General features: G+C 36.8%; 1 protein-coding gene across 1 annotated transcript; it reads left to right on the forward strand.

Moving 5' to 3' along the window:
• Nucleotides 1-1175: 1175 nt before the first annotated feature.
• On the forward strand, nt 1176-6168 carry LOC134573419 (olfactory receptor 5AR1-like; the record flags this gene model as incomplete). Its single annotated transcript, XM_063433176.1, has 2 exons — nt 1176-2094; nt 6146-6168. Coding segments are annotated over exons 1-2 (942 nt in total), but the record flags the coding sequence as incomplete, so codon positions are not given.
• Between the last annotated feature and the right edge of the window lie 6107 nt (nt 6169-12275).

The following is a 12275-nucleotide window of genomic DNA, read 5'->3' on the forward strand; positions in this document are numbered from 1 at the left end:
ATGCGACAAAGAACATGGCAAAGTGAACAAAGTAAAAATGTGACTGTTTAACATACAGAAATTACATTAAATAAAAACTGTGCATTCTTTCTCCCCCGGTGCCAAGAGCCTCTCCTAGATCCTCTCTTAGAAGGAAACACGATGGTTTAGATAATAGCATGCAGAGAGTCTATCATCGTGATCTTTAATTAAGCTTCTGATATTGATTAGGTTGGGCTGAGATTGACCAAAATAATAAATATATATCTAATGTTTGCTATTATTACAGTGTGAGAGTTTCTGTTTCACTTTTACATTCGTGTGGCCTACTGAAAAAAATAAAAGATCTACTTATCATCTGAGCAAGTTCTTCATTTCATCTAGATAAAAAAATATCTGTTTTCAGTGTAGAATCTTTACTATCAGATAACAGATGTAGAAATGGGTCCCCTCTGCCAACTAAAATGTTATTTTCTACAAAACTACAGGTTTATCAAGAAAACTGGAAAACGTGATAAAATGGATTTGATATCTTCAAGAGATTCTGTCTAATGAATAGTAGACTGGTGACTTATTTGTGGCTATTTTATGGTTTGTATTAGTGGTTATTCTAAGATCATTCTAACATGTTTTCATGTTATTGTGTAAATGTCAATACTAGGATAAACAGATAAAGATTAGGATCCCATGAGGCCCTAGGTGGGTTCCCCCTTCCTTCTTCACATAGCGTTGGATAATTGGGCCAACCAAATTTTGCCTTTCATTGAAGTTCAATAATGCATATTGCACTTAATTGATAATAATGCAGATTATGTCTTTACATATTTCTTAATATTAAAAAAATAACTATTCATATTAAAATATATTCTATACACTAAAAAAGAAAATAATACATGACAGCTGATCCCAAATCAGAAAGCAATCCCTCTTGTCAATAGGATACATAGATTTTGTTTACGTTGTTTTATGTTTTTTTTACTGGGCATAGCAATTGTTTAAATATTTTCCCAACTCAAGTCTTGTGGTTCAAACTTTTTAGATTTCTGTAAGTCATAATAGCAAAATGTTGATAATATTTTCTTTTGCAGTTATGGTGCTTATTAAAAAATATTTAATTGATATCTATTGTATAGATATATTTTATAACTGTTTTCATATGCAGTCTTGTTATATACAGGTTCCCTCTAACAGTCGATATGGGACAGCTAAATCACACAGTGGTGACGTATTTCATCATTAAGGGAATTTCTGATGAACCCAAGCTGCAGGTGCCGATTTTCCTTCTAGTTCTGTTTCTTTACCTTATTACTCTTGGTGGTAACATGGCCATACTTCTACTGGTCTGTTTGGATTATCAACTTCACACTCCCATGTACTTCTTCTTGGGTAACCTGTCCATAGTGGACATGTCTTCTGCCACGGTTGTTCTACATAATACCCTTATTATATTTGTAACAAAGAACAGAACAATTCCGTATGTCACATGCATTGCACAAATGTATTTTTTTGGAGCCTTTGTTAATGTTGAGTTATTAATCCTTACAGCTATGAGCTACGATCGTTATGTGGCCATCTGTAACCCCTTGAGATATATAAATGTTATGAACCCCAAAATGTATATTCTGTTGGCAATTGCCTGTTGGACTTTAAGTTTATTAGAGGTTTTGCCACATGTTGTTTTATTGGCAGAGTTTACTTGTTACAGATCAAATATAATTAATCATTTCTTTTGTGACATCATGCCTGTTATAAAACTTTCATGCAGTGACACGTCTGTTCTGGAGACTTTGTTTTTCAATGAAGGTGTTTTCCTTCTTGTCCTTACTCCCTTCCTACTTACCTTTTTCTCATATGTTTTTATCATTGCAACCATTCTGAAGATCCGTTCGAGCACTGGAAGACGTAAAGCCTTCTACACATGTTCCTCTCACCTCACTGTTGTCATCCTGCTCTACACAACCTTGGTCCTCCAATACCTAAGACCCATCTCAGAGGACAGCCTGGATTATAATAAATGCTTTGCTCTCTTTAACACAGCTGCCGTTCCCATATTAAACCCGTTGATATACAGCTTAAAAAACAAAGATGTGAAGTCAGGTCTAAGACGAAGGATATGTGTAGGATATGCTACAAAACCTTTTCAATAAACCTATGAAATTAACCATTATTAAAGTTCATATGTACTCTAAATATATAAAGAAATCAACCTACCAGGGAACAAGCAACAACACTTTGACATATTTGACAACTGCTGAAATGTATCTGTTTAGTTAAAATGGCAGACTGTAATGCAGACTACATGAAGGAATGAAATGATAATCGTAAATGTTATGTGAAAATTACAAGCATCCTGAAAATCGGTGGCGTCTTGTGTGTGAGCATGGCTTGAATGTACAGTTTTGTCATGGATAAAATATATGGATAAAAATGTTTACTTTGAAAATGTCGACATAGAAAGTGGCGATCATTATAGTGACTAGTAAATTTGCCCCCATATAATAAGTGCCCTTTTAACACTTTAAATGAACCCTAACCCCATGCACGTTATAACTCCAGCTTACTCTAAAGTTTTAAAAATCTTAACTGTCACCTAAACCTATCCTTATTCTAACTTACATGCAAACCAAAACTTTAATGTAATGGTTTGAAATCAGAGAAATGGCTTTCTGGTATTAAGAACATACCAACATAATTACATTGCTATAGTTATATCAATATCAATATTTAATACCTATATTTTAAAGTAAAGTTCTGAGCTATACCCCTAATTGTCACCATGAAATGTTCATCATATGTAGAATACACTTGTGCAATGTGAAAAAAATATGTTTCGACTCAACCAGTTCATCCAAAGATAACCCCATTTTTGGGATATCCTAATATCGGCCATATTGCAACATAGCTTGTCTGAATTTTGTACACCAAAAAGATTCAGACAAACAAATCAAACAAACCTAAAGGAAGCAAAAATTGGTAAATCCATGTACAGCAAAATATAATAAAAATATCATGGATGTATTTTGCAGTACACTGAGAGGAACATTTTCCCACCATTTGTTTCATAGATCAAGTAAGAACAAGTCTCCAACAGAGGGAAAAACAGGAGAAGCAGTAAAAACAAAATCTATATTTACATATAAAGTACAAGGTCCGGGGCACTCACGCATTCACTAAACAGAAAACTTATGACAACATATGTATCCACATTATATATTTATTAAGTATATAACATATAAATATAGATATTTTTCCCTCTCTTTTGTTCACTGCTCATTTGATCTAGTCATGATTTATTGACTGGTCCCTTGCCATCAATCATCTTCTTTTTGTCACCACAGGGGGAATTCAAATGCACAAATCAAAACAAATATGCTGGTCTAGTGCGTGATTTGTTTAGTTTATGATTCGGAAATTCATACAATCATACAATCAGCCCAAATTTAAATCAGATTAGACAATTGATACATGGAAAAGACAAGAGTCAATTAAAGGACAATAAATACTGGTTATGTCTGGAGTCCTATTCTGGAGTCTGCATGACTTTCAGAAGTCCAACAGGAATGGATAAATAATTGGAGTTTGTAAAATTACATAGTTACATAGTTACATAGCTGAAAAGAGACTTGCGTCCATCAAGTTCAGCCTTCCTCACATTTGACTTTGCTGTTGATCCAAAAGAAGGCAAAAAAACCCAGTCTGAAGCGCTTCCAATTTTGCAACCAACTAGGAAAAATTCCTTCTTGACCCCAGAATGGCAGTCAGTTATCTCCTTGGATCAAGCAGCTATTACCTCACTAATTAGAAATGATATTCCTGTATGTTATGTTTTTGCATGTATTTATCCAATTACTGTTTAAACATCAGTATGGACTCTGATAAAACCACCTCTTCAGGTAGAGCATTCCACATCCTTGTAGTCCTTACTGTAAAAAAAAAAACCTTTTATTTGCCGTAGACTAAATCTCCTTACTTCCAGCCTAAATGCATGACCTTGTGTGGTATGTATAGTCCTGTTTATGAATAGATATTCAGACTGAATATATTTGCATAATGTTATCATATCCCCTATGAGGCATCGTTTTTTCCAAACTAAAGATATTGCATTTTTTTAACCTTTCTTCATAACTAAATGAACATTCCTTCTATCAATTTTGCAGACTGTCTCTGCACTTTTACCAGTGCCATAATATCCTTCTTTAGAACAGGTTGCACAGAATATTAAAAGTTTGGTCTCACCAGTGAAAAGAGGCAAAATTATATTTTCATCCCGAGAATTTATCCCCCTATTTATACATGACAAAACCTTAGCAACTGCAGACTGACATTGCATATTGCTGCCTAATTTGTTGTCTATAACAATTCCCAAGTCCTTTTCGTGTGTTGTAATCCCTAATTCGCTTTCATTAGGGTGTAAATTGCTTGTGCATTCTTTATTCCAAAGTGCATAACTTTGCCTTTTTCTACATTAAATTTCATCTGCCATTTTAGTGCACAGTTCCCCAGTCTATTTAAATCCCTCTGCAGCAAAGCAATATCCTGCTCACATTTTATTACTTTACAGAGTTTTGTGTCATCTGCAAACACTAAAACATGGCTTTCAATTCCTATTTCAAGATCATTTATAAATATATTAAAAAAAATGAAATAGGAGAGCGCAATCGAAAATAGATATACAATAAAATAAATCAAACAGATATTCCAGCAGCTAAACACAAAATAAAATTCCTTAAAAAATCTTACCAAAATAACTTTAAGAGCAGAGTGTCAGCGCTATGTATGAACGATATGCATTTAAGCAATCTCTAAAAGTGTGCAAAAACACTTGTTTCAGGTAAATGGTGTAAATATAAATATAAACCACCTATGTACCCTCAATCCGTGATATTTCTTATGCACAACATAAAATATATTATTCAATTTGCAAAAAGAGTCCAAAAAGTTCTGGGTTGGAGTCTTTGGAGGGTTAATCTTTTGTTGCAGTAGTGGAAATGTCATCCATAGAATACACTGAAGTTGTTTTGTAGATTTTACCTTAAAAAGACACAAAAAAACTTTGCATAGTGTAAAACCGCTTTAATCATAAATAGATTCCCTTGCCCCCAGATATGGACTCTTACACTGTTTAGTGGTGATACTCGTCTCCAAGATATCACAATAAAGCATTTACAGGATCAGAGGGCTGAATAGCCGTTTTACCGTCCACTGACTGCTGGTTCGAATCTCCCGTCCAATCTCAGCGCTGATGGGGTGGAGTATACAGCGTCTGTGTGTGGTCGGTTCAAAAGCAGGCTGTCATAATCTCGGGCTTTTTCAAGTTCGAGAAAAAGCCCGAGAAAACGGGCGAAACGCGTTGAAGTGTGAGCAGCATCCAGGACACAGAGGCTCTGATTATGACAGCCTGCTTTTGAACCGACCACACACAGACGAGCTCAGCTTACAGGCTATACTCCACCCCATCAGCGCTGAGATCGGGCGGGAGATTCGAACCAGCAGTCAGTGGACAGTAAAACGGCTATTCAGCCCTCTGATCCTGTAAATGCTTTATTGTGATATCTTGGAGACGAGTATCACCACTAAACAGTGTAAGAGTCCATATCTGGGGGCAAGGGAATCTATTTATGATTAAAGCGGTTTTACACTATGCAAAGTTTTTTGTGTCTTTTTAAGGTAAAATCTACAAAACAACTTCAGTGTATTCTATGGATGACATTTCCACTACTGCAACAAAAGATTAACCCTCCAAAGACTCCAACCCAGAACTTTTTGGACTCTTTTTGCAAGTTTAATAATATATTTTATGTTGTGCATTAGAAATATCACGGATTGAGGGTACATAGGTGGTTTAGATTTATATTTACACCATTTACCTGAAACAAGTGTTTTTGCACACTTTTAGAGATTGATTAAATGCATATCGTTCATACATAGCGCTGACACTCTGCTTATAAATATATTAAATAGAAGCGGTCCCAGAACAGATTCCTGAGGGACACCACTTACCACGTTTGTCCAGCTTGAAAATTTACCATTAATGACAACTCGTACTCTATCCTTAAGCCAATGTTCTACCCAGGAACAAGAATATTCATCTAAACCAATTTATTTTAGTTTGAAGACTAACCTATTGTGAGGAACCGTATCAAATGCCTTGGCAAAATCCAAGTAGATCACATCCACTGCAACACCCTGATCTATACTTCTACTTACTTCTTCGTAGAATGCAATTAGGTTAGTTTGACATGATCTATGTTTCATAAAACCATGCTGATTATTGCTAATAACAAAGTTCTTACCACTGAATTCCTGAATATTATCCCTTAATAGCCCTTCAAATATTTTCCCAGTTACAGAAGTTAAGCTCACATGTCTATAATTTCCAGGTAAGGATTATAAACCCTTTTTAAATATAGGGACCACATCTGCCTTCCTCCAATCCTCCGGTACAATACCTGAAACAAAAAGATCTTGAAAGATTAAATACAGAGGTTCACTTATTTCTACACTCATGGGTGAATACTGTCAGGTAAATGTCTGCCTTTATCTGGTCTTCATTAACTAACTCTCCCATCTCTGTTTCCAGTGTACCTACACTTTCATTTTTTGTTTGTTTTTTAGAATCGATGTATATGAAAAATATTTTGGGGTTGATTTTGCTCTCTCTGGCTCTCAATTTCTCATTTTCTAGTTTAAGCATTCTAGTTGTCTTTTTGCATTCATTATTGGCTTCCTTATATCTTATATAGGATTCCTCTGGTTTGTCAGATGTAAATGCTTTAAATGTCCATTTCTTATTTTTAACCTCTTTATTCACTTTTCCACTAAGGCATTAGTTTCAATGTGTTTCTTTTTTATTTATTACCCAATGGTACATACTGAGAAATAGACCTTTCTAATATTTGTTTAAAGATATTCCATTTATTCTCAGTTGTTTTTTTTTTCACTTAGGAGTTTATGCCAGTCAATATTTAGAGCTACCCTAATCTTATTGAAATTGGCTATTTAAAATCATACGCTTTAGTTTACCCCACGTTCAGATTGAACAACCTCACAACATATTTCCACTGTGCTTTTCCACAAGAAAATGTTCTTTCTATGTTAACTTTTCATACTCTCAACTACTGTGTCAGAATTATTTGTACAACTTGAGGGAATTGCAAACTCAGGCTTAAAATACAGAAAGAGCTTGAGCAATAAGTTAACATGAAATATGAATAGACAACATAAAGTAACGTGTACTCTCTCTACAAAAGTCCTATTGCAAATAACATTCCAATGACTTTGATAGACTAGTGAATGTTGGTGGAATGATACATTTAATGTGGCTTCCTTGTAGATCTGTAAAATGTTTAAAACAAAGGGTTAACAAATGGTATTACTTACATTTGTTGATATATAACAATAACATTCCAAATTCTATTACAAGAAAACTAGAAATGACAATTAATCATTAAAAACCAACAAAAAAAAGTGTAATTCCTAATGAACTAAATGGACTCCAGACATCAATTTGTAATATTAAATATTAGCACCCAGTAATATATCTAGTTAATGAGTTGTTTACAATCATTAGATAAAGGTTAATATTCTGCTCAAACACTGTAGAGAATCTCCCTATATAGTCTGTTAGAATGTTGGTACATAGCCATTTGGAACCAGAACCACCAGCAAACACATGGCTAGCCACGACCAAAGGCATGTACAAATTCGGCCACTGCAAAGCCGGCGATTATGTGAAACCTTCTAAAATTGTAGAGTGCACACAAACTAAACAACAATTTAGCATAAAACAGTTTATCAACTGCACCTCTACAAAGATAATATATGTCATAACCTGCAGCTGTGGTATTCAGTATGTGGGAAAAACATATAAAAAATTTAGAAGACGTATACTGCAGCATGTCAATACAGTTACTAATACCAATATATCTACACCAGTGGCTAATAATATCAGGAAAAATCATGACAGTGATGCGTCACATCTAAAATTTCAGGCCATTGAACAAATCACCTTAAATTCTAGAAAGGGCAACTTTAACCTCAAATTGCTGAAACAAGAATCAAGGTGGATTCATACTTTTCAAACATTAACTCCTAGGGGTCTTAACGAAGAATTCAACTTCACCCCTTTTATCCATGGCTAAAAGGTGGTTTATGCTTCTTCTTCCTCCATCGTCTGTCTCAGTCCACATTCTAACAGACTATATAGGGAGATTCTCTACAGTATTTTTCTTTCTCAGAATACAAATACCCCCTAACAAATTGGTCTCTTTAAATATATCACAACAAAACAAAATAGGTTACCTGAATTTTTAAAAACAATATTGAGGGCCCCTATTATCATGAAATAATCACAATAAAGAAAAAATAGGAGGTGTGAACCTATTGCTTTTAAAGATTATGGTAAAACATAACAACAAAAAAATAATTCTTACATCAACATAAGGAAACCATCTTTCAAAAATACTCACATAAACTTCTCATTTATCAGTTGTCAAAAGTAATAGTAAATTTGTAGAATAAGTACTCACTAGAGATGTTGCGAACATAACATTTTCCGTTCGCAAACGGCGAACGCGAATTACCGGGCGAACCGGGCGAACCGCCATAGACTTCAATAGGCAGGCAAATTTTAAAACCCACAGGGACTCTTTCTGGCCACAATAGTGATGGAAAAGTTGTTTCAAGGGGACTAACACCTGGACTGTGGCATACTGGAGGGGGATCCATGGCAAAACTTTCATGGAAAATTACATAGTTGATGGAGAGTCTGGTTTTAATCCATAAAGGGCATAAATCACCTAACATTCCTAAATTTTTTGGAATAACGTGCTTTAAAACATCAGGTATGATGTTGTATCGATCAGGTAGTGTAAGGGTTACGCCCGCTTCACAGTGACAGACCAAACTCCCCGTTTAACGCACCGCAAACAACCGCAAACAGTCCATTTGCAAAACCGCAAACTCCCCATTTGCACAAGGTTGGATACCAAGCTAGCCATGTCCCGTTCCTTGTCCTCACAGATGTCATTGAAGGTCTCTTCCTCCACCCAACCACAAACAACACCAAGGGTCCCCGAAAGGTGACAACAAGCCCCCTGGGACACCTGCTGTGTTTGGTCTTCCACCTCCTCAAAGCCACCTTCCTCCTCTGACTCCTCTTCTTCAGACTCCTCTCTCTGCGTTGCCTCTCTCTGCGTTATTATAAGGTTTGTTAAGTAGTATGTAACGGATCACCTGGCACCCCGACTGGGCACCTCCGTTAATGGATGCTCCAAGCGCTTCCTGAGGACTCCAAGCACTCTGGCAGACACCACAATCACCAAACCGATGCAGCATATGAATCTTCTCAAGCATAGGAATGCTGTATACCGTTGAATAGGAACCATACGAATAGGCTTACACTCCTAGCAGTCAACTGGAACAGCATGCAATAAATCATTCCCCCAATAATGAGACGACACTTCACTTTGAGGGTAAAACAGGAACTCTGGACTGGCACATCCAGCCTGGCTTTTATTTCCATCTTACACATATAAGACTGCCCACAGGGGAGGTGTAAAATATCCAATGGCATAGATGTTACCTCCCACACATCTCCTCCCCTTAGATTAACACTTAACACAATTATACAGTACACACTTTTCCCCAATTCCTGGATGTACCCCAAATACATAGGACACACCCCTAAAACAGGTATCTCCTGATAGCCCTAATCTGGGTGAGCAACATACTCAAAAATCACCCAGATTGGACCAGGGGTTCGGGAGTTAGGAGCTGGCAAAGATTTGACCGACCGCATGGGTAAAGTATCCGAAAACAGTTCCATGCATTTTAGCCCTGCAGTCGGTCACAGACAAGGGAATAAAACAAACGAATTGCCTGGGTTATGGAGCCTAAGGAAGGTTTGAATGAATCCCCTAGTTCGTGGGGTTCTTTCTACCGAACGGTGGGCCGTTTGGTAGTTTCTACACAAAATACTGGAAGTCTGGAGGTCTCAGCGGTGTTTGCCTAGTCGAGTGTCCATTTTTAGTTCCAGACACTCGACGTCAAAACACCGCTGTTTGGGAGTTTAAGATGGCCGCCGCCACGTGTACGTTTCCCGAATGGTGGCCACCCAGAGGACAAAGACCGCACTGCACGGAGTGCCAATTACCCATTTGCAACATTGTTGCACACGGTAATTGGAGGCACACTTATTCCTGGGTGGTCTGGCTGTTCGGTAGTTTCACTCAATATAATGAATGGAGTGATTCTACCGAACAATCAGATGAATGCTGCATACATATCCCAGGTTAACTCCACACATAAATACATACATGATATTCAAGGCAGTATTACTGTAATATGCTCCACAGTCTTAAAGGGCCAGTATTCCCAAAAGTCCCAATATGTCCATGGATGATCCTAAAAGGGCCAGCAGCAGCAATACAGAATACAACATGCCCAAATATAGTCCAAACGTACCTATTGTCCAGGGGCCATAGTCCGTAGGTAGGAGGCAGGCAGCCAGGCCCCTCCAATGTCCAGTGGCGAGGTGGGTTCCGCCACATAGTACTATTCCTATCAGTTTAATTACTGTTACGTCCCCTATCAGGGGACGTGTATATGTCATCAATTTTAGGAACCGGGAGATGGAAAAAGATGCTTGGTCGGTCCTCCTACTTCAAATTTGGGGCTCTGCGCATGCAATCTAATGTGCCACCAGATAGGAGTGGTGTGTTAAGTAGTAATATTCTTATGAGTTTAATCCCTGTTACGTCCCCTATCAGGGGACGTGTATATGGTATCGATTTTAGGAACCGGGAGATGGAAAAAGATGCTTGGTTGGTCCTCCTACTTCAAATTTGGGGCACTGCGCGTGTAATCTAATGTGCCACCAGATAGGAGTGGTGTGTTAAGTAGTACTATTCCTATCAGTTTAATCCCTGTTACGTCCCCTATCAGGGGACGTGTATATGGCATCAATTTTAGGAACCGGGAGATGGAAAAAGATGCTTGGTTGGTCCTCCTACTTCAAATTTGGGGCCCCAGATGGTAATTAATATATAAAATATACGTTCATAAAAATTATTAACGATTCTTGTAAATCCTCAGAAATAAAAACAGAGAGAAAACATCATAGTGTAGTATTATTAAGTAAAAAATGAAATAATGGCGTGAATTAGGGTAATTTACACTCACATTTGGTAGAGCTTTCCAGGAGCTCTACCGTAATTTGCTTGGACGGAACAATCCCCGTCTTAGGATCTATATCTCAGCGGATAACTCCAAATTTCCAATAGTGGTGGTGTTATAAAAGGGATAAAAAAGAGAACTCCAATAGTGTAGTATGTACTGATAAAATAAATAAAAGTACAGATAGAGAATGTGGTACTCACATTTACTAGAGCAGAAACTTGCTCTAGTATAATCAGCTTGGGTGGTATAATCCCCACCGAAGGATATGGTGACCAGGAAGTAAAATAGAAAATAAGTGTATATAGCTTTAAAATATAATATTTAATAACAAATATATAAAACAAAATGGCTATATATATAAAAGAAAAAAGTCCCACCTTACGCGTTTCGCCCGTCAGGCTTCTTTAGAAGTGTGAGAGAGAGTCTTTATAAATGTCCTTTATATAGGTAGTGCAATTATGAACAATGACTTCCTGGTGTGTTCGCTCGTGGAACGCACGCGTCATTCCGGAAGTGACGCGGCGTTACCACGTGGAGTAGTGCTATGTGTTCCAGCGTGGAACACATCCGCGCCCATTTTAAGGCCGTGTGCGTCATACCGGAAGTGACGCGACGTCTATATACGCATTGAATACTGCGAATAGCGGCCATTTTGGGACCATGTGCGTTCCATTTCGAGAAGAACCGTTCGGCGGTATTACAATAAACATACTGATACCAATGGGAAAAGAACGTTTTTGGAAAACCATATCATTAATGTCCATCTTTTTTAAACAAAAAAGGTGCAAAATTTCTTTCTCTTTTTCAACTCCATGTGGAATGGCATCATTGAGTCTTCAAAAAGGGATGGGCTCAAATAACGGTATTATTTCAGTCATATTGGTGAATGGCACAATTGTGGGAAAATACATAAAAAGACATAAAGAATAATAAATCAATACTAATCAATACATAATAGTATATTATTTGTACATATGAAATCTTTATGAGTAAAATGTGCAAAAATATAAAATTAAATATAATTAAAAAATGACTTATATATAAGAATAAAAGTAAAATGATACAAAAACCACTTTGAAGGTTTATAAATGTATAGTAGGACATAGAGTTACATGTCA

This window comes from Pelobates fuscus, chromosome 9, assembly GCF_036172605.1.
Source record: "Pelobates fuscus isolate aPelFus1 chromosome 9, aPelFus1.pri, whole genome shotgun sequence".
NCBI classification, from domain to species: domain Eukaryota; kingdom Metazoa; phylum Chordata; class Amphibia; order Anura; family Pelobatidae; genus Pelobates; species Pelobates fuscus.